Below are 24,229 nucleotides of genomic sequence, written 5' to 3' on the forward strand. Positions count from 1 at the left end.
AGTGAAGGATTTTATGTTTAGCGGTGAATGGGGTGAAACTTGTTACAATCTAATTACTCTATGTGATGCGTAGGTAGGCGTGTTTAAACATGATAATAGTTAAAATAACATTTCACAATTACTTTTTTAAAATAAACATTTTACATTGTTAATTTGTTCGTGTTTTTATTGCGTCTAAGTGTGTGTGTGTGTGTGTGTTGGAGGGGGTGGCAGGTGAAGAAATGAATTAGTGATACTTGATTGCGGGAGGTAATGTCTTTTGTGTAAATTTTTAAAATGAACATAAAAATAAAATTAAACCCGTAAAAAGGTTCCATTCTCACGTTTAACCGATTAAACGGTAACTGGTCGAACCATATTTCCAAATAATACCGGAAACGCTTGTAGCATAGTAACCGTAATCAGAAGTGTAGTGGTCCTAGATAAAGAATAATAAAGATAATCTAGATCTAAATTATCTTACTTATTATATTATTGAAAATTATTTATTGAGCGATTAGCGTAAGTAATGGAAATTAATTTAATTTAGTTTGGCTATTAAACTGAAGCACGAATATTGAATATAGGCTAATTACTTTAGGCTAAATTTAATAAAAGGCCTAAATATTAAATAAGTAGGTAATCTATCGTTTTGGGTACGTAAAATCGCCCGCGATTTGTAATGTGAAAAACAGGTGACTCCTTAAATTTTAATAATTATTTCACATTTTGAGGAGGATTTATGTTTTAAAAAATTCAAAAATGTTTCCTTGATTCATTTATGTACCTGTTTTTAAACATTTGAATTAAAACTTTTCCGTAATAAATGAAGACTAGCGATGTTTCCAACAGATGCAACCATGCTCATTTACTATAGCAGCCATCTTGTCTAAGTTTTATTTTTATAAGCTTTTAGCGCCAGATTCAGGGGGAAGCCACTCTATTTTACAAATGGCTGCTGTTTATATAGCAAATCTTGCTCTCAGACACTGCTGTTTAAAGTTAATTTCTGGCCTATATCGATAAATTTAGCCATTGATTTAGGTTTATTATTCATTTATCTATAATATTTGACACAAAAGTATGACAATATATACTTCTATTAAATAATTAAAGCCTTGACAATGAGGTAACGTTTTGGTACATAAATAGCCGCGGGCGATTTTACGTACCCAAAACGATAGATTACCAACATTTTTGTATTTTTAAAACATAAATCCTCCTCAAAATGTGAAATAATTATTAAAATGTAAGGAGTCACCTGTTTTTCACATTACTAGTCGCGGGCGATTTTACGTACCCAAAACGATAGATTACCAATAAGTAAATATTATAAATAAATTAATAAATATTAGGCCTATAATTAGGCTAAAATTATTAATAAATAATTCAAATTTAATTAGGCCTAATTATTAAAGATAAGGGCCTGACATCCAGTTTAAGAATTTTAAATTAAAATTTTAAAAACTATATAGATCTAAATCTATAAATTTCACTTAGATCTCGATCGATCACTCTCTGACCCCTTTCTGTTCTGTTTCTCTAGACGCCCTTACAATACAGAATATACAAGTCATCTACCTGTTTTAAAATTAATAATTAATATTAAGCTCAGATGAGAAATGACCAATGGCAAGAGCTGTAAAAACACATCATCTGAAAAAGATCCTCATATTACAGAGGAGATCAAACTTCCAGTGATCAATACCTCTGATCCTAAGCAAAAAAGTTCATTACCAAGTAAAACATTATTTGGGACTGTTCTTGAAAGAGTAGACCCAGACAGTCTGAATGCTATAGATATAAACAATATCCAAGTAAAGCAGGTGCTTGAGAGGTACCCACTGCCACAACATTTTAAAGACCAAATCAAAGGTATGGTATTGCAAATTCTGAAAGAAACCTTTATTTTATGTTTGGAAATTATTTATGAGACAAATAAACAGGTTCATAATAGTGAAAAATGTTTAATTACAATACCAAAATCTCAGGTTTTAAGTTAAAAAAAATTCTTTGTTATAAAACATGGGCTTTGGTAAACTGTGAGAAATGAAACTCAAATGGTAAAGCAGTAAAATGTAAGAAGGTGTTGCAGCATGGTCTGTAGACTCAAAACCAGTTGATCAATCATGGACATGTCATGGCGGAAAAATAATAGTTTTCTATATAAATTCCATTTTGTTCGAAAAGATACCTGGAAGAAACTCTGACAATTGATACACTTCTAGCTTCTGTATTAAGTGACAGGCCCCTTAGCTTCTACTCAAAATACAAATATGACTGAAACCATTGTAAAACTGATTAAATATTGCTAAATATAAGAAAACTGCATGTTCCTAAGTGGATTACTTAAGTTTATGATGAGCATAGTTATCTAGAAAAGATGCCTATCTATAGCTCTTCATTTGTCAATAATTATTATTCATGCTGTTGGTATAATTTGTTCATTAGCATATTAGAAGAGACACACACAGAAACAGATTGCTAAAACATTTCTTTTCTAATTAGGTAGAGAGCAGCTAGAACTCTCCAAGCTAGAGTTATTAAAGCAGAGGCAAGCTGTAGAGGAAGCTGATGTGCTATTGAAATCTAAAATCAAACAAGCCCTTTCATTTAGACAGGCACAAAACATCACTGAATTAAAACCTTCAGCAGATTCTGTTAGGCTCTCACACAAAGATCTAGAACATTCTAAAGAAATTAATAGTGTGGGTCTTAACAAACATGGGAGCTTTAACAAAGACAGGTATGGAAGTAGACCAGTAAGACACAAGTACAGTTTAATAGGAGATCCATTAGCCTTCAATATGGATTTTAATTATACTTCGGATACTTGTCAAAAAACTGGAGCACCCAGAAATGGAGATAATGCACTAGGATGGAATAGGACTCGTCACCTGCCTTATGATTTAATGAAGCAAACTCAATCTAAAGATGCATCACATCTGAAAAGTGTGATTGATTTACCCCCTAACATACGCCACAAATTTGGTAGTAAAGTTTGTGATGTTTTACTCAGTGACCAGCACCTTGTTAGCTTATCATTTGAAAACCAAAAGAAACTGTTAGGACCTGCCAGAGCCTCTAAACCTGATACAGTTGATGGTTTGCCTGTCAGCCTTGAGGGTAACTATCAAAATCTTAGTCATACATCGAGATACAATACTTTTCCTGGGTTAACCACTGGATACACCATGAGCCAAACAAAAGAAGATTTTAATGATTCTATTCACCAAAGACGAGTCCCAAATCCTGATCAATACAGATATCAACGTGATGAACTGAGTGAGTAAAACTATTTCCTTTTTGGTTGAAGAAAGTAGGAATTGTCCTTCAAGTTTATTTGATTTTATTAGTTCAAATTATGGTCACCAAAAAATTTAAATCTTTTTTGTATACTTACCTACTGTTGGATAGTAATTTATCAGCTTCACATCACCGTAAAATACTTCCAAGTTGTGAAATAACTTTTAAGAAGACTTTGTATCCACATTTTGTTGGCTGCTGTATAACATGTTTGAACACAAAAGATGGTATTTTTCATTGCTTAATTTTTCCAAAAATTAATTCTGTTGTACACATGTTTGGAAGATTAATTTAAATGAAATCCTTATCCAAAACTTTCTGTTCAAATATTTATGTGAAAATTTCTACTTATAGGAAACTTTGTATTAAATTTAATTTCCCAGGCACTTGGGCTGAGCACAATATTTTGCGGGAACGGATGAAAAAAGCTTGGAATGAGAACCATCCACTTGGTGGCAAGCAACAGTAGAATGTCTTTCTACCGGCCTTTTGTTTCAACACATTTATTTTTTTATGGCTTCCATTTACATCAGTAATTAATGTCCTTGTTATTTGTATATTAAAATACTTTCTTGTAAATACCAACATCCTGACTGCGTACTAACTCTGAGCTACAGGTTTTAGAAAGTAATCTAAAGACATCACTGAAATAATGCTAGACTAAATGTCATTAATCATGGCTTTAGAACATAACTGCAGATTCTGTAGTTAACTCATATTTTTGTGTTGAGTTTTTAAATGTAAATAAATAAAAGAAAAATATAATGATTGTTGTAAATTTTTTGAAGAGTAAGAATTTTTTATATCATGCAAGAATTATTTAAACTTCTGAGCTGTGTTCACATCCCTGGAACTATAAAACACATGCTATCCTCTCATGTAAAAGTTCAAAATATTCCTTTCAAAAGATTGTGCTATTTCTTTTTTGACTACCAGTATAATATTCTTGGGCCTGAGAAGCTTTAACTTGTGTATAAAAACTTGATTATTTTTATTTAAAACAAAAATTATTCATGATATCTGATTTGACATGTACTTTAAAAATTAGCTCTACACAATTTTACTGATAACAGAAAACAATTAAAAAAACAAACAAATAAACAATGTTCTAAATATTGTAATTATTTTAAAAATTTTCTTTGTAAAAAAAGTGTAAAATCTCATAAGGCTATAAATAATAAAAATTGAAAAAAAACAACTCTAATATAAAAAATACATTTGATGTTTAACAAGTAACGCAACAAGCATAAAAATATCACTGCAAAAAAACCTCATTACAGTAATATTTAATTATGAGCTTACTGAAGGAGCAAACTATTAATTTATCATCTTGTAAAATCAGAGATAAACTTAATTTGCACCAAATTCTGTTTTAGATAGTGTCTCACCATCAGTAGTTGAGATGTTTAGAGAGCTGAACTGTAAACCTTGAGCCGAGTGTTGTACAGACAATAAAGAAATGTTTCAAGTTCCTACTTTATTTTTTACTCATGCCACTTAAGCAATATCTAGTTTCATTACACAATGTACAATGAATTTGTGAAAGTGAATCACTATTTTAATCCTTAAAAATTCTGCTTATAACAATGTTCTGTTTAAGATATTTTGTTTTATATTTATTAAGTGTCCCATAAATATAATAGTGATGGAAAATATTGAACATTTATATTCCTTTCATTTTTTTAGTATATACAGTTGTCTGAAAATAACGTGTAAAATAAAAAACAAAAATAAAAACAGAAAAAGACTGATCAAATAGTACGATGGTGGAGTCAAAACATGGAAAACATAGCTTAGATATTACATATTTGGCAGATCTTTTAAAAAAAAGTAAAATACACTAAATATTGTAATTTAAATAAAATAATGTAAACACAATAAAATAATGTAAACACAATAAAATAATGTCAACACAATAAATAATGTAAACACGTTATCCTTACATTTTTATGCTATATTTTGAGCAGTCTTGACAATAAAAGTGCTGGACTGACCAATAAATGCAGACTTTGTTCCAGTTATACTTTTTGAAGTTCCCCTGTGTTCAATTCTGTATTCCCCAGGTTGTTGTCCTATTGGTATATCCCAAACAATTTCAGCTTCACTAGTACCAAGAATAAAGCCTGTATCCACCCACTTAAATCTAGTGTAAAAAAAATAAATCATATTTCATAAGAGAATGTTAAAGAAATACATTTTTAAAAATAGTTACAACACCAGCAGATTTCTACACTTGAGTTTATAAGCTGGGAAATCTATAGCTCTAATTAGTTTAATTACCTACCTAAATGAGATATAAACTTTACTGTCAAGCCTACCTTGTTTCCCAATGGGCATCTGTGTACTCAGGGATCCAATTTCCTGAAGTGTCTTTACGCATTACAGTTAGAAATGAATCACCTGTCTGCAAACAAATTTAGAAAAATATTTATTTTAAGCTCTAAGTATTGTACATGGTTGTTTTTTTTTAAAATTCACCCTACACTGACCACATTAAAATAAAAAACAAACAAATGAACCTAAATCACAGAAGCAAGAAATGGAACAATACTTTCTGCTAGACAAAATATTTAATAGAAAAAGAAAAGCAATATCTAAAATGTATTTTTTCAGGTTTCTTTTGTTTTTAATTATATCTTAAGTGTACCTATATGAAATGTATTCTTACCCTGAGGTCATTTCTGGGATTGGCACTGACAAATGTTACTGTGACAGAGGAACCCTGGAAATTAATTACAATAATTTAAAACTACTTAATTATTAACTGTGAATTGTCTGAAAAAAAAGGCATGAATTATAGGTCTACACACTGATAGTAGGTCTACACATGTGTGTAGTCTGGGAATGGATAGTGGGAAAACATTGCCTTTTTTTTTAAGTTTTTTTTAAATAACTGAAAGATATAATTTTAAAGTATTCAAAACAGATTTTAACAAACCTGGACATATGAGGGTTGGACATCTTTAATCACTTGGCCAAAATGTTTTCCAATAGGAGGTAAGTCATATATTACGCCAGGCAAAAGTGAGATCTGCTTGCCTAACTGGTTGGGTGGGGGTGGTCCAAGTGGAGAGGGCTTTCCCTTTTGTTTGATGATAATAAAAAGTAAAGGTAAACTATTGATTAATCCAAAACCCATGAAGACTTGTTAATTTTTTATTTAACGACTGTCTGAATGATGGCAAGTTTTAAAACCAACCTGTGCAAGGTAAACAGCAAGCTGCTTGTAGATCTGCAGGTATGCATCAAGTGTGTGTGGACCATAAATTGTTGACCCACCTTCATATCTCTGGATCTAAACAACAAGGATATCAATTCTATGACTAGAACCCATACTTCAAGAACCACAACCCACACAGCAGGGACTAAAACCCATACCTCAGGAACCACAACCCATACTTCAGGAACCACAACCCATTAAAAGAAAAAAGTATTTAACTATTAAATTGAAAAAAAAATACATTTAGAATAATACATATTTCTTACAATATATATAACATTTCTGTAGATAGGAAAGTTTTCAATGATATATAAGCATGTGATATTTAAACAGGATACCTGATACTCTTCAAATGTGGTAATGTAGTCTGCATATTCATTAGATAAGCCAGCTATGACCACTTTTGAGTCACTTGGAAATCCTTCTTGGACAAGTGTCTGTAATAAAATAACAAGTGTGACAACAATTATTGCAAATAAAAGTGGCATTTCTATATATTCTTACCAGTGGGTTGCTTAAGAGGAGAATAGATTTCCTAGAATAAAATTTTAAACTCCCATAAAATTTAACTTACATTGTAAATTAGTTCCCTCATTCTTCTGCCAGACATGGTACTACAAAAAGAAAAAATTCTGAAACTTTATAGGAATCTACAATAGCATTTTTTAAAAAGATATTTGTGTGATATAAAGATGAAAGGCAAAAGTTATTTTTTAAAAACATGAAAATATTTACAATAAATCAGCTTCATTTCATAATAAAGTTGATTTAGCTAGTGTAAGTCTATAAGAAATAAAAATTTGTTAAAATAAATTATAACTTGCGTAAACTCTCCAGGGACTACGATGATCACAAACTGACCAACACGAATGAGCTGAGTGTCAACTATTTGGGGTTGCCATAGATATGGTTCTTTAATCTGGTTGATATAAATATTTTATAACTTATAAAAGTGAAAAACAAACATTATGTTTAAAAAAAAAAAAAAAACCCCAAAGCTATTTCGACTTTGTCTAACTTTTCAAGTCTAATTGTATCAACAATTTTATCTCTTTTTTTTTCACAGAACTCTAATACAATATACATGTCTAGAAAAAAACAACTTGCAGCAAGTAAGTATACACTTTCCGTGGGAAAAATGTTTTCATATTAACTTACTGCAAGTTTTTTCCCTGGACAAATATAGTATACATGTTACAAGTGTGAACATGGTGTCAGTCAAGTGAACATTCAAAATATTGTCATTTGTTGTACAAATCAGTTTAGTGGAGCTGACAAACTTTAAAAAAACCCGTAAATTGTAGTTTTAAAATTAAAGGAATTTATTCTAGAATGAAATGCAAACCTCTCCAGTATCTAGTAAAATTGGTTTAGGGTAATGACACTCGGACTGTCGCTTGGTTGGCTCTTTGATGAGGTCTCTGACTAAATTCCAGAATGGATTACTGCTGTTACTACCTAAAGAAGATAAGATACTACAAAATTATTACTTCCAAGAAAAAAACAAAACAACACAAGAACATAGGCCAAAATTAAGTAAAATTCAATTTTAAAATTTGCAACACTCAATTTCTTAACTCAAGCTTTATAGTAAGTCAGAATTATTCATCTAAATGTGTTTGGATAACATAATAAAGTATTAAAGTTATTATTTGAACAAGGTTTAAATTAAAAAAAGAAGAGTAACTGACCTTGCTTAAAATCAAAAGCACCAGGACCATCAGTTGTACCAGCAGCAAAACTATAGCCCATGGCTGGCTTGCAGGTTTGAACCTAGGATAAAACGGTCTGTTGTTACAGCAGAAATCAAACACTGATCACGTCAAAATAATTTCAGTTTGTGATCCACCAGGGGAGTGAGTATGATGATTGGGTAGTAGAGAGATATAAAAAAGCTTTACTACCGTGGCTCCACTGGCTAAAGTAACATTCTGTATGGTCATATCAACATAAGAATGTCTGAAGTCTACTGGACCACTCAGTTTGATAGTAGCACTATTGTACAGCTCCTAAAAACAGATAAATAATTTTTTAAAATACGCCAAACTATAAATTCACAGATTATAAATTCACATATTGTATAAATACTTTCTAGTTTGAGTGTATAAAGATAACTGATGAAAAAAAGCTTTTTGATCATATTTGCAGATACTAAATTAAAAAAAAATATGTAGAGCACAATTCTCCTTTGGTTGGAAATTAAATATATTTAGGTATATAGCAGAGACTATACTACAGCTTACTAATGCTTTGTTAAACTGGTTAGTTGCAATGATCTTGGTGCTTTCAAACATATCGTTACCAGGACCAAACGCCACACACTGTTCATTCTAAAACAAAAGTAGGTTAATGATTCTAATTAAAAAAAGGTTCAATAAATAACAGGAATAGTTAAAAAAATTCAAATAGCCTAATTTTTAAAAAAAATATGAATTTATAGCTCAGGAAAAACTGACATTTAAATTTTTTCAACATGTGATTTGAATTATACTGTTTTTCTAAAACCAATTATTTCTATCAAATGCTTTCAATTCATTCTAGAACTAGATGCCATTTTATTAAATACAATTTAACAATTTAATGGAGGCGAGCGAGTTGACGAGATTCCGTCCCCAATGTTGTTGACATGGAATAAAAACGTGCTTTTTAGATTTAGACCGTAAAAAAAAAATAAAAATAAAAACTTAAGCCTAAAATTAATTTAGAAATTTTATATTTTTAGAATAAATGTTATAAAAGTTGCAAATCCAGAGAACTTGAAAATAATTTGTTGAGTTTAAGGCTACATTTCTATTTATTTTCATCAAGCCTAAGTTATAACCGGATGTTTCACTTTCGTAAGACAAATATTGATTGGCTGTACAGTAACTTAGTGATCGATAACTATTTGTTTACAAAACTTTGCAGATCAAGTTTTTAAATAACAATGCAAATTTAAAACCCCATGACCTAGTTTTCTATTTTTAGCTTACAATGTGTACAATAAAATCAATGGCTGCCTATCCAATAGCAGGATGCCATTGTTTATGTCGCCATTACACGTGAAAACCAAATTGTTTTTGCTTTTTTTTAAATTTTTATTTAGTTACCGAAAATATTATAAACATCAAATACATCCAATCTTTAGTAAAGTCCGAAAAAAACCAGATAGACAGGATTTTATAACCATATTAATTGTAACTACGCTGTGCATGATTTTTAAATGAATTTATACACCTCTCAAATACCTTTGAGACTTTTCTCGCTGGTGTCCATTAAGTCAAACATATTTTCCTTTTCTTTTTCATGTTTTTTTTACACCAATTAATAATAACTTCATCTATATTTCCATTTTAAAATAATTTAACAAAATTGTGAACATATTTATACATTTTTAATGAATGATGCCAAGCTATTTCAACCCACACTGTAGGTTCTTGGTGTAAAGAAAACAACTTACCCTTCCATTGCAAGTACTTGTGTCTCTATCACATGGCAAGCCTGTATCCAGACAATGAGGCCCTTTAGTATTGGGAGAGACATCCCCTAAATTACTCTGGGCAAATGCTGCTACAAACTGGCCCTGAACATTTAATTGTTATAGAACATTTCAATATGATATCAGAAGAACAATATAAAACAGAAATTGTGTTTAAAACAGGCATATACAATATTAGAATGAGCACAGTAAATGTGGGGATAAAAAATTCATATTATGAATAAAAAATGTTGACCTTTCCTGGCAGTGCTCCTGGGTTTAACTGCTGCTCAAAGAGTAAGGAGGCATAACCCTTGTTATCAGAGGTCAGCAGCTTGTTTGTGTTGTTCATGCTAGTGCAGTGAACTGCAAACCAGCTGAAATATTCATTTATAATTATACTAACACCATGTAGCTAATATTTATTTTAGACCTTTTCATATACTAGGCCTACTTTAAATGGCTAATTAAAAAAAGCACTACCTTAAAAAAGCAGGTAGAAAGCTTGAAATTAAAGATATTGCCATAATTTGAAGATTATTAAATTTGAATCCCTTTCTGTTTCTAGCTGAATGTTACAATTTACTATTAAATATTTTTTTCCTTCTGATTATTTTATTACATTCTAACTCTATGCTCTGTAATTACTAAATTAGTGTAAAAAATTGTTTTGGTGCAGTAAAATCCCAGACTATTCCAAACCAAAACCCGCCTCTAGGTACTTGACATACTGGCATCCAACAAAAAAAGTAAAACAGACATTTAGACATGCAGAATACTTTAATCACCTGATCATGCCTATTCCTTTTCCCGCACCATCAACTATCTTTAGAACAACAAAATCTTTGTCAACATCATATTTATACCTAAGTAGAATAATAAGGAGTGTGTTTACATATTTATTAGCATGCATTAAATATACAATTTTTTTTTAACATGACAGTAACATAAATTGGTTACATTAAATTGATGATTTTTTTACTGTAATGTGTTTTCTACTTTGTCTTTTAGTATACCCGAAGTGACAAGTTATTTTTACTTAGCTCTCTCAGCCTCAGGATTGTTAAGATAAGCTGTTGGACTGCGGTTGATGTTGGAATCTAAAAGCTCTCCACTGTTCATGTAGATGTCAGCTGGCTGCAGGGACTTGTGGGCTTGGTGGATACTCTGAGGGTCAATTAGCAAAACATGATGGAACACAGTTTTAATTACACTATTACCTACTTCAGGAAGTTTTTATTACCTGCAGTGTTCCATTAACAAGAGCCTCAAAATTCTGCTGATTGAATCCAAAAGCTGTGAGATCATACAACAAATATTGGCTGAATCCCCCAGCACCACCATGTGTGTGGATCCCACTGACAGCAACATTTCTCTCTGTGTATAGTTCACCATAAACTAACTTCAACTGCTTGACAACCTAGAAATAATCAGAACATCTTTTAGGTATGTAGTATTGTAACTTGCATAAATACCAAACATAAAAACATTACTTTGAATATAAAATCTGAAAATTCTCTAAATTACCGAATTAAAAACCATAAATCTCATTAATTAAATAATTACTGAATGCCTACTTGTTGTTTCACTGCACCAGGTGACCAGCAAGCATCAAGACTAACAAATACTGATCTAGCACTGGTTGGGGATGTAGCGAAGATGAATGCTCGACTAAACTGTCTGAGATGTATGCCATGGCTAGTTTGTCCAGGGTTAGCATAACCCATCTGAAAAAACATAGTTGTCATTCAGCACCAGAGGCGTAGCGACCTCTCTCAGCGCCCGGGGATAAACTTTCAATTTGGACCCCCCCCCCCCCCCCAATATTTTTTATATTTATAAAATAGCATCTAAAATGAGCTTATTTTGGCGCCCCTAGGGTCGGCGCCAGGGGACATATGTACCCCCGCCACTACACCTCTGTTCAGCACTCAGGACAATTTTAAAAAGTATTAAATATTTAAATAGGCTACAAATAATTATTTGAAAAATAATGAGGTAATGAAAAATTAAGAATGTTACACTACACTTTCCTGTTTGATTGTAGTTTTAAGTTGTTTCATGTGTAAATTAATGTTTAGTACAGATAAGCTAAAAACTCATGTATTCTTATAGTCAAAATCTGAGGCTATAATATAAATTATAATATAACTAAAATTAAAAAAAAAAAACCCTGAATATAAGGGAAATTCAACTACGAGATTTGGTAACAAATTTGTCAATCTGGCAACTTGGTTTTAAAACTGGATTTGTATTTCGAAATTTCTAAATCAATTTATACTCATGCATCTATCACATTATAGTCAATCTACTTACCATATTAACCTGTGCAGCTGGGCCTGTGATATCTCCAATACCCGTTCCTACATAATAATTTGTAGCCAAACACGTATTACACAAGAGTAATAAAAATATTGTTTGGAAAACCGAAAGTAGACCCAAACGAATAAATGCCGACATTTTCAACTATTTGGTCATGTGACTGACAAGTTGATAGCTCCCTTTATGCGATACTAAATTCTAAATCCTACAAATAAAAAACTAAGCTTAATAGTACTTAATACATTTATATTTATTTATATAAAAATGTTTAATTCAACCAATAACACTGTTTACATTTATATAGAGACTGGTGGTAGCAACCTTCAGTTATAGGCCTACTATTATTATAGGCCGAAAGGAAAGATAATTGAACTTGTCTGTTAGTAAAAGTATCTCTTGAAGTTAGTTGAGGGCAATTAATTCGTTTAACAGAGAGCCTTTCAACATACGTTATTATCTCAATCTTGGTAACAGTAATTGCCCACTTGCAAACTGTAATCACAAAGATCTTTGATATTAGTTTTTCATGTATATTCATAAATATTGTATAGTAAGAATTCAAAAGATGTAATTATACACAGTGGCGTAGCCAGGATCGTCTCAAGGGGGGGGTTCCAATTTTTACCCGGGGACAAACTTTCGATTTGCACCCCCCCCCCCCTCAAACTTTCGATTTGCACCCCCCCCTCAAACTTTCGATTTGCACCCCCCCCTCAAACTTTCGATTTGCACCCCCCCCTCAAACTTTCGATTTGCACCCCCCCCTCAAACTTTCGATTTGCACCCCCCCCCCTCAAACTTTCGATTTGCACCCCCCCCTCATACTTTTTATATATACCGAGGGGTCTATGGGGGGGGGGGGGGTTATGACCCCCCCTAACCCCCCCCTGCCTACGCCACTGATTATACATCATTTCATTGGTGCAGGGAAGAAGTAGTTATTGGGGGAGGGGCGTATACGTTCAACTTTTTCTCATATGGACATAGCGTACATTACTGATGGTGCCTTTTTAGACGCGAGACCTTGTTTTCTAAAACTGAGTTGTATAAATGTAAACAAAGCAGTTGGATCATAGTTGTTGGGGTGCGGGTTTATCAACACTACCGCCTAGACGTCCTGTAGCATGCTGTATGAGAATCTTGAGCAGTGTTTCTTCCAGACTTTTTTCTCCAGGGGGGGGGGGGCACTTGAAATTTTCGGGGGGGGGGGGGGGGGGGTGTAGACTTTCTTCGGGGGGGGGGGGGGGCGGACACTGTTAAAAGTATATATTTTCTATATAAATTATATAAATTTCATTTCGTTCGGGTCGGGGGGGGGGGGGGGGGGGGGGGGGCGGTAAAATTGAGATGCCTGGAAGAAACTCTGATCTTGAGTGTACGTTTATCCCTCTAAGCAATAATGAGTTAAAACACGCCCCAGCAACCACCCACATGTCAGAGGCATCGCGGGGCGTTCTCGGGAGCCGCCACACTACCTCAAGGGCGCCGGTCACGGCCCTTCTTTCAGTTAAAGTATCAAATGTCATGTGCTACCTTGTCCCAAGTTTAGGGTGCTCTTTAAAATGAATGAAGGCACCATAGTGCTTATGGGGAGGCCCGTGGCACTGCAGGTAACCCTGCCGCACGCAGACGCGCCTGTTTCGATTTAGCGAACGATTATAGTAGCCCGTCGTATCCATAGTGTTGCACTCTTTAAAACGAACATCGGTGCTACAGTGGTGTTGGGTTTTGTACGATTGAGGAAGAGACAAAAAACAGCTGGGCTCACATGGGCACAGATTAAGGGAGCAGCCCTAAAACCGAGTCCGCTGGAAATGTGTAGTTGCAGCCCTGTGCTCCCCAGGGGCCACAAAGGAATGATGATGATGCTACAGTGGTTATGGAAAAGCCTGCAGAGGCAAATCACACTGTCGTGGCGCCGCCCCTTCGAAACTTGATTCCTCCCCCCCCCCCCCCCGCAGATGGTAACGTCATAAAAACTACCCCTGCCCCCCCCCCTCCAAAAAACCGATGTCACACTTTGGCAGACCCCCCCCCCCCCACCTCATTTTTCGTTTATTTAGCATAAGGATTTATAGGCAGGCACGGGCGATTTGGTCAAAAATTGAAAATATCAATCAAGGTATTTCCTTTTGCATACAAAAACAAATTAATTCAGCGGATGGAAATTTTAGCAAAGCTGAGTCAGTATTAGATTCATTGATTATTTAAAACGTTATTAAAAAAAAAAAGTAAAGTAACTACTTAAAAATGACCTCTGTAAATAGCAGTGTGACATTACTTTCTTTAGCCTATGATAAATAGCAGCAAAGTTTTAATTTTAACTTTGTATGATTATCAGTCAGCAATATATTTTCACATGATAATTAAAAAAAAAGTTGTCAGGCTACCATTTAAACCACTACAGGAAGAATTTTGTAGGATAAATAAATTACCAGAATTCTTATAACTTTCATAATTTGCAGTTTTTTTCAACCTGTTTATTTTTCATATTTCTTTTCACTCACGGAGTTGGAACAAACCATCTGCATGCTCAGGCATAAGTAGTTAGAGATTATACATCTTCTACTGGAGAGATGGGAGACAAAACTATGTACTAGATGTGGTAAAATTAAGTCAGTATGTAGAAGCCCACATGTCAATGTCATCACTATACCAGGGAATTCAATTTGTGTAAAGTTCCTGGCAAGCGGAGGATAAGACGCTCTCCTCTTTACATGAGAGGATAAGCTGGCCTGCTTTTTGAGGCTAGTAATTATTGCAGCTATTTGAGAAGTCAGATTGGTTAACTACAACCTACATCAAACATGAAATAAAACTCTGAGACTTGCAAATACCTGCATTTTTCTTTCAAGAACATTTATGTTGTGATTATTTCTAGTTTGTCAAGCAATTAGCTATTAATGGAATCATGATGATGCTGAGAGATTCAGCCAATATTTGTATTTCACATTTTAAAGATACATAGCAGAAAATAAAAACAAAATCTGTTAATACACAATTTATTGATGATGAAGATGAAGTATGAATGACATATTTCTCAACAATACATATTTTCTGTGTAAATAACCTACTCATGTGCCTCAGGTTCAAAAGATTTTTAATAACTAATGTCTGTATTATTTCAGACCAAAAAGAGTTAAATTGAGATAACCCAGAAAACCTGAGTAGAGTCCCTTTATCTGGTGACCTCCAGATTTAGCAGTACTTGGATCAAGAGGCCACCCAGTCCTTACAACATGAACAACCCTTGAGTGACAAGAAATTTCCTTTCATTCCATCAATGGAGAAACAATGAACATAAATGAACATAAATGCACCTGTACTGACCATGTCATGTACTACATGTAGAGATTCATTATGTACAATATTTACATTCCTCAGTCAACACCATACATGATGCTGCTAACCTGAACTAAGATTATACAAATCTATTATAAAAACTCCATAGTGATTATGGTTTGAACCAAATCATTTCAGAAGTAAAAAAATGTAATTAAGGGATAGCTTTGCCCATATAATTAAAAATGTTTACAAAAAATTTTGAATGCCGAAAAAAAAAATAATGAGTTCTGCTATTTTAGTGAGAAAATGTGGGATAAAGAATTCACTAGAGCAGTGTCTGTCAATTATGTGTCTTCCACATACAAAAGTCAGTTTTTATAGCACAGAAAAAAAAAGGTTATTTACATTGTCATCACAAATGTACATTCTAATTGATATTTTACAAATAGTCATATAAAAAAAATGTAAAACTATTTAAGAAAGTTTAAAGACACACATCTACAATTAACATGGATGGATTAACATTGACAGATGGCCAGCTGTCTCAGTTCATTCCTGCAGGTTTCTTTCCTCCATGGAACTCTTCAATACACAAGTGACAACTCCAGCTGCCTGTAAAGTAGAGAAAACAAAACCAGACTTAGATTGAGAAAGAGAATATAATTATAAACTCCAAATAAAAGCTGGTAGCCTAAATACTGAATGGTTTCTATGGTTGGGAGAGAACGTATGATTGTAAATTCCAAAAATATCCAGTTTGGACTTCAGGCAGATGAGGCTTGGTAGCAGGGACAGCAACCTTATCTAAGAGCAAAAACTCCAAAATAAAAATAATTGCTGCCTTGCCGATTGTGAAAAAGGGGGGGGGGGGGGGGAAAGAGTGTTTTAAAGCAAATATTTTCAGTGGCAGCATTGGAACTGTCGAATTCACAAATTATGAATTACTGAAAAGTAGAAAATAAAACAACTAAATAGCGGCGTATGATACGCTGCGGGTCGGCTCGTTGGTGTAAAAAAAAGAAGCAATGGAGCAAACCTTCTGGTGGCTCTGACAAGGGTGGGTTCAGGCAATACATGTGGTATCCTCTGTCACAATCATCACAAAACAGCAGCTGGTCCTGTAAACAACAAACACAGCTCAGAGTTACTTTAAGACTATGTGCATTCAAGTGATAACCAAAGGGATATAACTCGGTCACTTGTGATGGCTAATGATTCAACAAATAAACTGAAACAAGACAATCCACTTACATCATTGTCAGATGTGCCACATAGACCACAAGATTTACATTCAATACACTGCCATGGATATTTTTTCACTGATATGATCATGTTGTCTGTAAACTGCAGGCAGGATGGGTGGCCTGAAAAAAGTCCCAATAACATTTACATTAAATGTACCTAGAAATTTCTTGTTCCTTACATTAAATAAAATATCCTAACAATAGTATGACAGAAAAAACAAACGGTAGGAGTACTATAACATCCTAACAAATGATGTTAGAAAAACAAATGGTAGGTGTACTATAACATCCTAACAAATGATGTTAGAAAAACAAATGGTAGGTGTACTAAGACCCAGCCACCTGAACGTCCACAATCACTGCAGGACACAAGTTCCTCTGCCACTTTTGTTTTCTTGTTCTCGGCTGCATCCCCCAGACAGAAGTCACAGTAATTATTAGCTGAGACCTTTGCTCCATTGGCTGAAGATTTACTCGCTGCTTGAGGGAAGACGTGGAATAACATTAACATTTATCTCAGACACAGCTTCTAAATCAGCATTTACAAACACTTGCAGAAGACAAGATGGCATTAATTTTTGGTAAATTTTTGAATATTTTAATTTAGTTATGTATTAAGGTTTTTACTACAACCTACTATTTTTAGCAACAAAAAAAAAAGATAAATGTTGTCACAATGCTAATGTACACATAAATTAAATATAATTTTTAGTGATTGGAGGAAATGAATTAAAAATGTTTGAACAAAATGTACTGAATTTGTTTCAGGTATAAAACAAGGAACACAGTTAGTGCAGATGATGAGGTGTTATAAACATGATGAAAAGTGGATAATGAAACACAGAGTAGAAATGGTGAGCATTGGTGACATCTAGTTAGTTACAACAACTTATCTACTTAATGCTTCTGTCAACTCGCCAGTCTGGTTCACTAAGTGATGCTAGGGTTCAAAGGGCAAAATGGCCAACCTTTTTTAAAAGCTCCCCTCTCTACATGTTGGACTTGAGGTATAATGCTCATCTTTTCTAAAGCAGGAAGGGTAATGGCATGTATGCACACAAAGAAGGTGGTATTGGCCACAGCATAGTTCAAATAAACTAAAACTACTCACACTAATCAAAGAATTAACTCAATATAAATCAAAATCTACAAGAAATATTGTATTTCTACTTCTAATAATTATGAAATTATTATCTGGCATTGAATGTAATTCTCAAGGATTTTTCTAGTTTTGCTAGTTTAGAATTTAGGCTTAAAATGTTTGTGACTTGTGTAAAATTCAGCCTATTTAGATTGTATGAAATATGACACAAGGCACTGTGGATTACCTTTCCCGTTTGAAGCCGATGTTTCACCACGAGTACGTTTTGTGCTTTTAGGTACGTATTCTGTTGTCAGTCGAGAAAGAAAAATACAAAACGTTATGAGATGAAACAAAGAAAGGATTTAATGGAGGCCAAGAGAAGTTATGAACAAGAGAAACAATGAAATATTCTGAAACCTAATGTGAAGAAAAAACACACTTTTAAATAAATTTAATGAAGTAATTATTTGCCACTCTAAAAAGTAAATATTAACTCATTTTTCTTCAGATTAACTTTCAGGAGAAAAATAATGTTATTAATACAATTTTAAATGAACAATATTTAATTTAGAAAGTAAGATTCAACTTTGGAGAAAACTAAACTTTTACTGGTTATGTTTCGGCACTTTTAATTCTTACTCTGAAACTAAATTTTATAATTAATTTAAGTGTTACAATTAAATCACATTTTTGTAAACAAAAAATGTATTATGCAAATGCTTTTCATATACATTATAAGAGGGTTGATTATACAAATAATAGGCTAGGAAGTGCAAATGATAAAATAAGAAGCAGCAAGTTACACCAAGACCCCAGAGTTAGAAGAGTTTTTAAAATCCTCCTATTTAATAGACTAATGGATGGCTCTCTGAAAGATAAAACAGGCCAATTTGCCCAATCATAATATTGAGCAGTGGGAGATTGGTGTATTTGAACATTTAAGAAAGAAAGTACACAATTTTGTAAATGGTACAACTTATGTCATTTATATGGGCTCAATGCATTGTAAAATATATGTAACAGTTTAAACACTGGCAAAAAAACTTTGTCACTTAAACAAAAGTAATTAATTTCTTAACTTAAAACTTTAGGCATTTTAAAGTATCCAATGTTAAAAATGGTACTTATAGGCAATCAAATGTTGTATTGAATACATCTTGCTATGTTGAAATAATGTGGAACTGAGTAACCTTTTTGAAGGATCAATTACACTGAACTTTGTTAGAAATAAAGAAACCCTTCACTTAGGATTATTGTGGTTTATATTTCTTTGTACCAATTTCAAACAGAAATTTTTTAAAACATCCATTAATAGTCACATGCATATGTCATTGTTTGAAATTATTATAAATAATAATTTGAAGAAATTGGGAAAAGATTAACTTTCTGAATAAATATTTTCATTTCTCACTAAGAGCATTAAAATTAAAGTTGTAAAGAATATTTATTAAAACTTAGACCACATTATAAAGAATGTACTCATTCAAGTTGACATTCTAATTGGTGTTACCAATAGATCTTTATTTTCTCTATAAAGTTAACAAATAAACTTGAAAGATTTATTGATAAAACTTATAGTCATTTGTGTAGTTAGTTGTTATACACAGATCCAGAGCCATGCTAGGACTGGAAGCAGGAGACCACCAAACATCGACAACTAGCAAATACAAATGCTTTGTAGAACAAAACTATAACCAAAGCGAGATGAACACAAAACATGCAAAGCTTGTGTAAAATAAAATGCTAAGCTAAGCGAAAAGAAAGAAAATAAAAAAAAGCAAGAAGGGTGAATGTGCAAGGCAGGTCATGACAACACGGTAATTGTGTTATCAGCACTGAACCTGAGTTTGCACGGCTCGGCGGTTTTGGCGACGGCGTTCTACTCTCCTCATCCATCATGCCGTTGTGGAAGTGAGAGTAGTGGTATGCCAGCCCAGGCCGCGTTTTGTAGCGGGCCCCACAAGCTGCAAACAATATAGCATGACGTCATTCAGTAATGGGTGAGTGTGTGGCAAGTGATCTCCATCAACCAAAAAATTATAAACAAGTAATAAAAAAAAAATCAGGAGTACAAACAATGCGGCTTTGTCAGTTCTTGCAAGTCACAAAAAAAAGGAGGGAAAAAAAGCTATGTCATAAGAAGAAGAAGAGAAAAATACTCCAGACTAGACAAATAGAAAAAAACCTGTAAATACAGAAAAAAAAAGCCTGACCAGACCACCATACCTTTTCTCCTTCCAACTGAGGATTTAAAGCATATATGCATATACCAGTTAGCTATGAAATGGCTGAGTGTCAGGCACAATGAATGTCAGGTATGGTGCTTGTGATGCAGTGACTAGGTGTACACACACACACAATGATACTCTTCCTACCAGCTCTCTACAACATTTCCCTTTCCAAAGCAAAGTTATCAGTACAATAAATAGAGACAAAATACTGCGGCACTAGGTCTAACATACTTGGCTGCCACTACGTGTTTAAAGGGCACAGAGCACTGAGAGAAGAAAATTAGTGACTACAATAAAAAGTGCTCCATGCCCATTCACCCTAAACAACAAAATGCACAGAGAACAAATTAACCTGATCTACGACTGACTTGTTCAGTAATGCTTAATTTAATTTAATCTACAGGGGATATAAGATAATATTTACTGTAATTAGATGATAAGATTTTATTGTCTTAATAAGTAACATGAACACAAATTTGATGGCTTATATTCATTTTAAAATTTTCAAATGTGATTTAGTTTTCAACACCAGTTAATGATAAAAGTTTATTTATAATCACAAAAATAAAATAAAAATATTGGTTGTTGCTAAAACCATTCAAATTGGTAGAGTATTTATTTTAGGGTCCTGTTTAAGATACTGGCTAATCTGTACTTTCTGTTTACTGAGCAGAGATAAAAAAAATGTATTTTTAAAAACTATGAAGTGAGCTAACTGAGATGTTTTTAATGATGCACATTTTAATAAGCAAAACAAATGGCAAACTAGGGCTGTTTGGAAGGGCACTACTCACCTTCACACGAATAGGGTTTCTCTTTGTCTTCAGGATTTAAGAGTTCTTTACTATGATCTTCATTTTTTTTCTTTCTACCTTTGCCTGTATTCTAAACAAATAAATAGAAAAAAAATGTTTTTAACACAAGAAGATTGTTTTGTAAAAAAAATTATATGTAACCATTGCAATGTCTCTTGCCTTTTTTCTTTTTCTTCCTTTGAGTGAATCTTCAAAGTCACTAATATCAGACTGATCGTCAACCATTGCACCATCATCTGGTGGCTCACCAAAGTCATCAACATCATCATACCAGCCATCTGTTGCCTCTAGATGATCAAAATCATGTTCGTCTAAACGATGAGCTGGATTTTCTATTGCATTGATCTGATGCATATCTACAGAAAAAAAAATTAATAGTAAGTAATAACAAAATAGTATATATTTTAAAATAATATATATTAAAATAGCTGTAACGGAATTTATAATATTCATAAAAGAAAAGCTGTTATTAAGGTAAGTTCATTAATTTTTAGAAGAAAAGAACTTTTTAAATAATAGTATTTTTGAAAAAGACCAAAGTAGATGAAAACCTGAATGAGGAATCCTGAATACCATTTTAAACATTTTCATATTTTAGTTGTTATGATACTATAATTAAATATGAAATGATCTACCATTACACTATCAAAATCTTGTATGGTATTTAAATGTTTTTATAAAGTATTTTAAAAAAAAAAAGTATTTTATGCAGTTTAGAGTTAAGATAACAGTTATTTAAAAGGAGATCTAGACATTTTCCCTTTCAGGCCTGGCAGAATTGTATGACCAACCACCTCTATTTTGCCTAATGTGAAACATGTGCCCATCTGAGCTGGTTGGACTCAGATATATCTGTTGGTCCTTGCTTAGAATCTGAGACCTTTAGGTTTGCAGTGGTGTGATCTACCATCTGACAATGCTATCCCATATAAAATCTTTCTATTCCATTAAACTTTAAATGACTGTACAAAATAACTGAAAATTGGCCCTAACATTGTTTACCAGGGTCGCCAGTTTCAATTTCACCATTAACACCAGTTCTACGCTCTGAGAACAGGAATGATCTCTTTTTCTTCTTCCATCTTTTTGCTGGATAAGTAAACAGTTGTCCTTCAATTGTACCTGAAAAACAAAGAATACAATTTAAAATATTTTTTTAATATATTTTTCATACTGCTTACTCTCCAAAGGTGGACTGATTTATGTAATGTGTCAAAATATGGGTGCAGTAACACATTTCAACTTTGAAAAATTCTGAGTACAAGTTGTTTTACTACATCTACATTATACTTCATTGTTCAAACAATTGGACAAGGTGTAACAACCTTGTTTCAACATTCTTCTCTTAAAAAAACCAATAACACCACATCTGTTAAAGAAAACTGTTGTGCAAACATACCAGGAAGTCTGTGTCGATATGGGTGAAAGAGATTTGTGTGTCTTTGAGCAACGCCTGTCTGTGAGTCCAGAAATGGAAGTCTCATTTTTCTTTCGATGGACAAGCGAGTATTAAAGCTAGCAGTTTGTTCTAAAAGATCCATGTAGCGTTGTTCTGTGGGCAAGCTAGAAAACAAAAAAAATTTTTTTTTAATTTATGGATTACATCTTTTAACCCAGGTAGCTTTAAGAATGTGAGGTTTATGGATGACTCCCTATGCTTAAATATTGAATAGCCAAACTTTTCAGTTTTTCAGAATTATCTGACTCACATAGTTTCATAATATTAATTTCAAATCTAATGTTTTAACAAGGAAAACCTAGATTTTGTATAGAAATAATGAGATCCTGCAAGACTTGCAGTGTTTCATTCATCCCAGTGAGGACCTCTCGCACAAAAAGCCCTATTGAAAAAACAGGAACAGCTGGCCCAACCATTATTTAGGTCAATGTTAATGTGGTGTCAATTTTTTAAACTATACAAATCTTAATAAAATATGTTCAACTCTGCAGGGATAAAGCTTTGGGAATATCAAGGCGATATCAAACATTGCTAAAATACTTGGCGTTTAGAATTAAAACAAAAATTAGGGGTAAATATTAAAAAAGAATGTTTTCAGATTCTGTGTTTTTAAAACATTTTTGGACTCTCATTTAAAAATGGCCAATGCTAGCCGGAAAAAGATACGCATGCACAATGGAGGGAAACTACGACTTGCCTTTGCGGCAATGTTTTGGATGGTACTACGCATGCGTGTGTTTACAACCGCAGAACCCTAGGCCTAACCCCAACCCTATCCCTAATCCTAGCCCTGGCCTAACACTATCCCTAACCCTGGGTCACTGTGCATGTGCAGAACTATCTTTTGCCGACTAGGTGGAGACGGGACGATAAATCTTTTTCCGAGTAGTCACTTTGTTTAAAAATTTAAACTAAATAGGCCTAAGTGCCAAATAATAAATGTTGATATTGCCTAACAATTGAGTATTAACTGTCGGTCGTAACTGAGCTAAAATTTAAAAGACTCACTGAAACAAAAAGTAAAAAAGTTAACAAAACTGAGTGAGTGGAGCAGAATCTACATTACTCAGAAACTAAACCGTTCCGGAAAAACAACGAAGCTACAGGGTTTTTACCAAACTATTTATCTAGAACTAGGCGAACTAACTTTTATTAAAAATTAACTTTTTAAGAAAATGAACTTTTGGCCTAATTATAATTATTTACCATGATTGAAGAATGACAGAGGTCTCCCCAGCCTCTGACGCCATGTTGACATCGGAAAATTAAAAATTTAGATCTAAACTACACTGGCTCGTATTTAAAATATAGAATCATAAAAATAACAAAATAAAACTCTTGTCTCGGTCGACATATAAAATCTAAGCTAGATAAACCCAGAAATCATTAGGGATTGTGCACAAATAAATTTATTTTTGCACAATCCCTTATGATCCAAAATATAGGGCTATAGGGCAGCGTGGTGGTTGATTATTTTGTTATATTGTGTTATATTGTGTTATATTCCTCGACGTTACAATCCATGTTGATCAAGCAGTCGGACGTGTAAACTATCCCGACCAAAACTGCCCCGACATAAAGAGTAAAAAAGGCCAGCGACAAATGGACCCCCGTCATTTAGGCTCCGGACAAATAGGCTCCCTTCACTACGACTCCCAAGAAAGGGGTCATCCATAAATGACGTCACGTTTTTAAGACGAGTTTTACCTCCCCCCCCTCTGTCACACGTCGTCTCAAAAAGCCAGACCCCCCCCCTAAAATGACGTCACACCTTAGCCTACACCCCCCTCAAAATTGCTGTTGAATTTTTTTTTAAAACATCGATAT

General features: G+C 33.3%; 3 protein-coding genes across 15 annotated transcripts; 1 reads left to right on the plus strand and 2 right to left on the minus strand.

Annotated features, from left to right (window-relative positions):
* Positions 1-387: 387 nt before the first annotated feature.
* On the plus strand, positions 388-4,290 carry LOC131941333 (uncharacterized). 3 transcript variants are annotated; one of them, XM_059300543.1, is made up of 4 exons: positions 388-501; positions 1,526-1,854; positions 2,488-3,264; positions 3,669-4,290. In XM_059300543.1, exons 2-4 carry the CDS (start codon positions 1,602-1,604, stop codon positions 3,752-3,754), a joined length of 1,116 nt encoding a protein of 371 aa, XP_059156526.1. In that variant the 5' UTR covers positions 388-501; positions 1,526-1,601; the 3' UTR covers positions 3,755-4,290. The 3 variants fall into 3 exon arrangements, with proteins under 3 accessions (XP_059156526.1, XP_059156527.1, XP_059156528.1); XM_059300544.1 differs by having other exon boundaries at positions 1,590-1,854; XM_059300545.1 differs by having other exon boundaries at positions 1,595-1,854.
* Positions 4,291-4,390: 100 nt separating this feature from the next.
* Positions 4,391-12,555, minus strand: LOC131941331 (uncharacterized). The gene is made up of 19 exons (XM_059300542.1): positions 12,279-12,555; positions 11,540-11,689; positions 11,206-11,382; positions 11,002-11,129; positions 10,751-10,828; positions 10,219-10,339; positions 9,945-10,067; positions 8,749-8,835; positions 8,410-8,514; positions 8,197-8,278; positions 7,851-7,963; positions 7,330-7,424; positions 7,080-7,119; positions 6,844-6,942; positions 6,485-6,580; positions 6,224-6,367; positions 5,954-6,007; positions 5,604-5,689; positions 4,391-5,428 (listed from the first exon to the last, which is right to left on the minus strand). Exons 1-19 carry the CDS (start codon positions 12,420-12,422, stop codon positions 5,233-5,235), a joined length of 2,118 nt encoding a protein of 705 aa, XP_059156525.1. The 5' UTR covers positions 12,423-12,555; the 3' UTR covers positions 4,391-5,232.
* Positions 12,556-15,270: 2,715 nt separating this feature from the next.
* LOC131941341 (zinc finger protein ubi-d4) lies at positions 15,271-23,657 on the minus strand. Of its 11 annotated transcripts, none has more exons than XM_059300558.1 (13): positions 23,609-23,657; positions 22,343-22,506; positions 21,946-22,065; positions 21,103-21,299; positions 20,923-21,013; positions 20,124-20,138; positions 19,739-19,861; positions 18,142-18,201; positions 17,782-17,838; positions 17,156-17,293; positions 16,821-16,933; positions 16,606-16,687; positions 15,271-16,181 (listed from the first exon to the last, which is right to left on the minus strand). In XM_059300558.1, the coding sequence occupies exons 1-13, from the start codon at positions 23,650-23,652 to the stop codon at positions 16,114-16,116; spliced, it is 1,272 nt and encodes a 423-aa protein (XP_059156541.1). In that variant the 5' UTR covers positions 23,653-23,657; the 3' UTR covers positions 15,271-16,113. The 11 variants fall into 11 exon arrangements, with proteins under 11 accessions (XP_059156541.1, XP_059156540.1, XP_059156539.1 ...); XM_059300557.1 differs by having other exon boundaries at positions 17,156-17,290; positions 21,937-22,065; XM_059300556.1 differs by having other exon boundaries at positions 21,937-22,065.
* Between the last annotated feature and the right edge of the window lie 572 nt (positions 23,658-24,229).

This window comes from Physella acuta, unplaced genomic scaffold (assembly GCF_028476545.2).
Source record: "Physella acuta isolate Inbredline_101_S28 unplaced genomic scaffold, ASM2847654v3 ptg000357l, whole genome shotgun sequence".
NCBI classification, from domain to species: Eukaryota; Metazoa; Mollusca; class Gastropoda; family Physidae; genus Physella; species Physella acuta.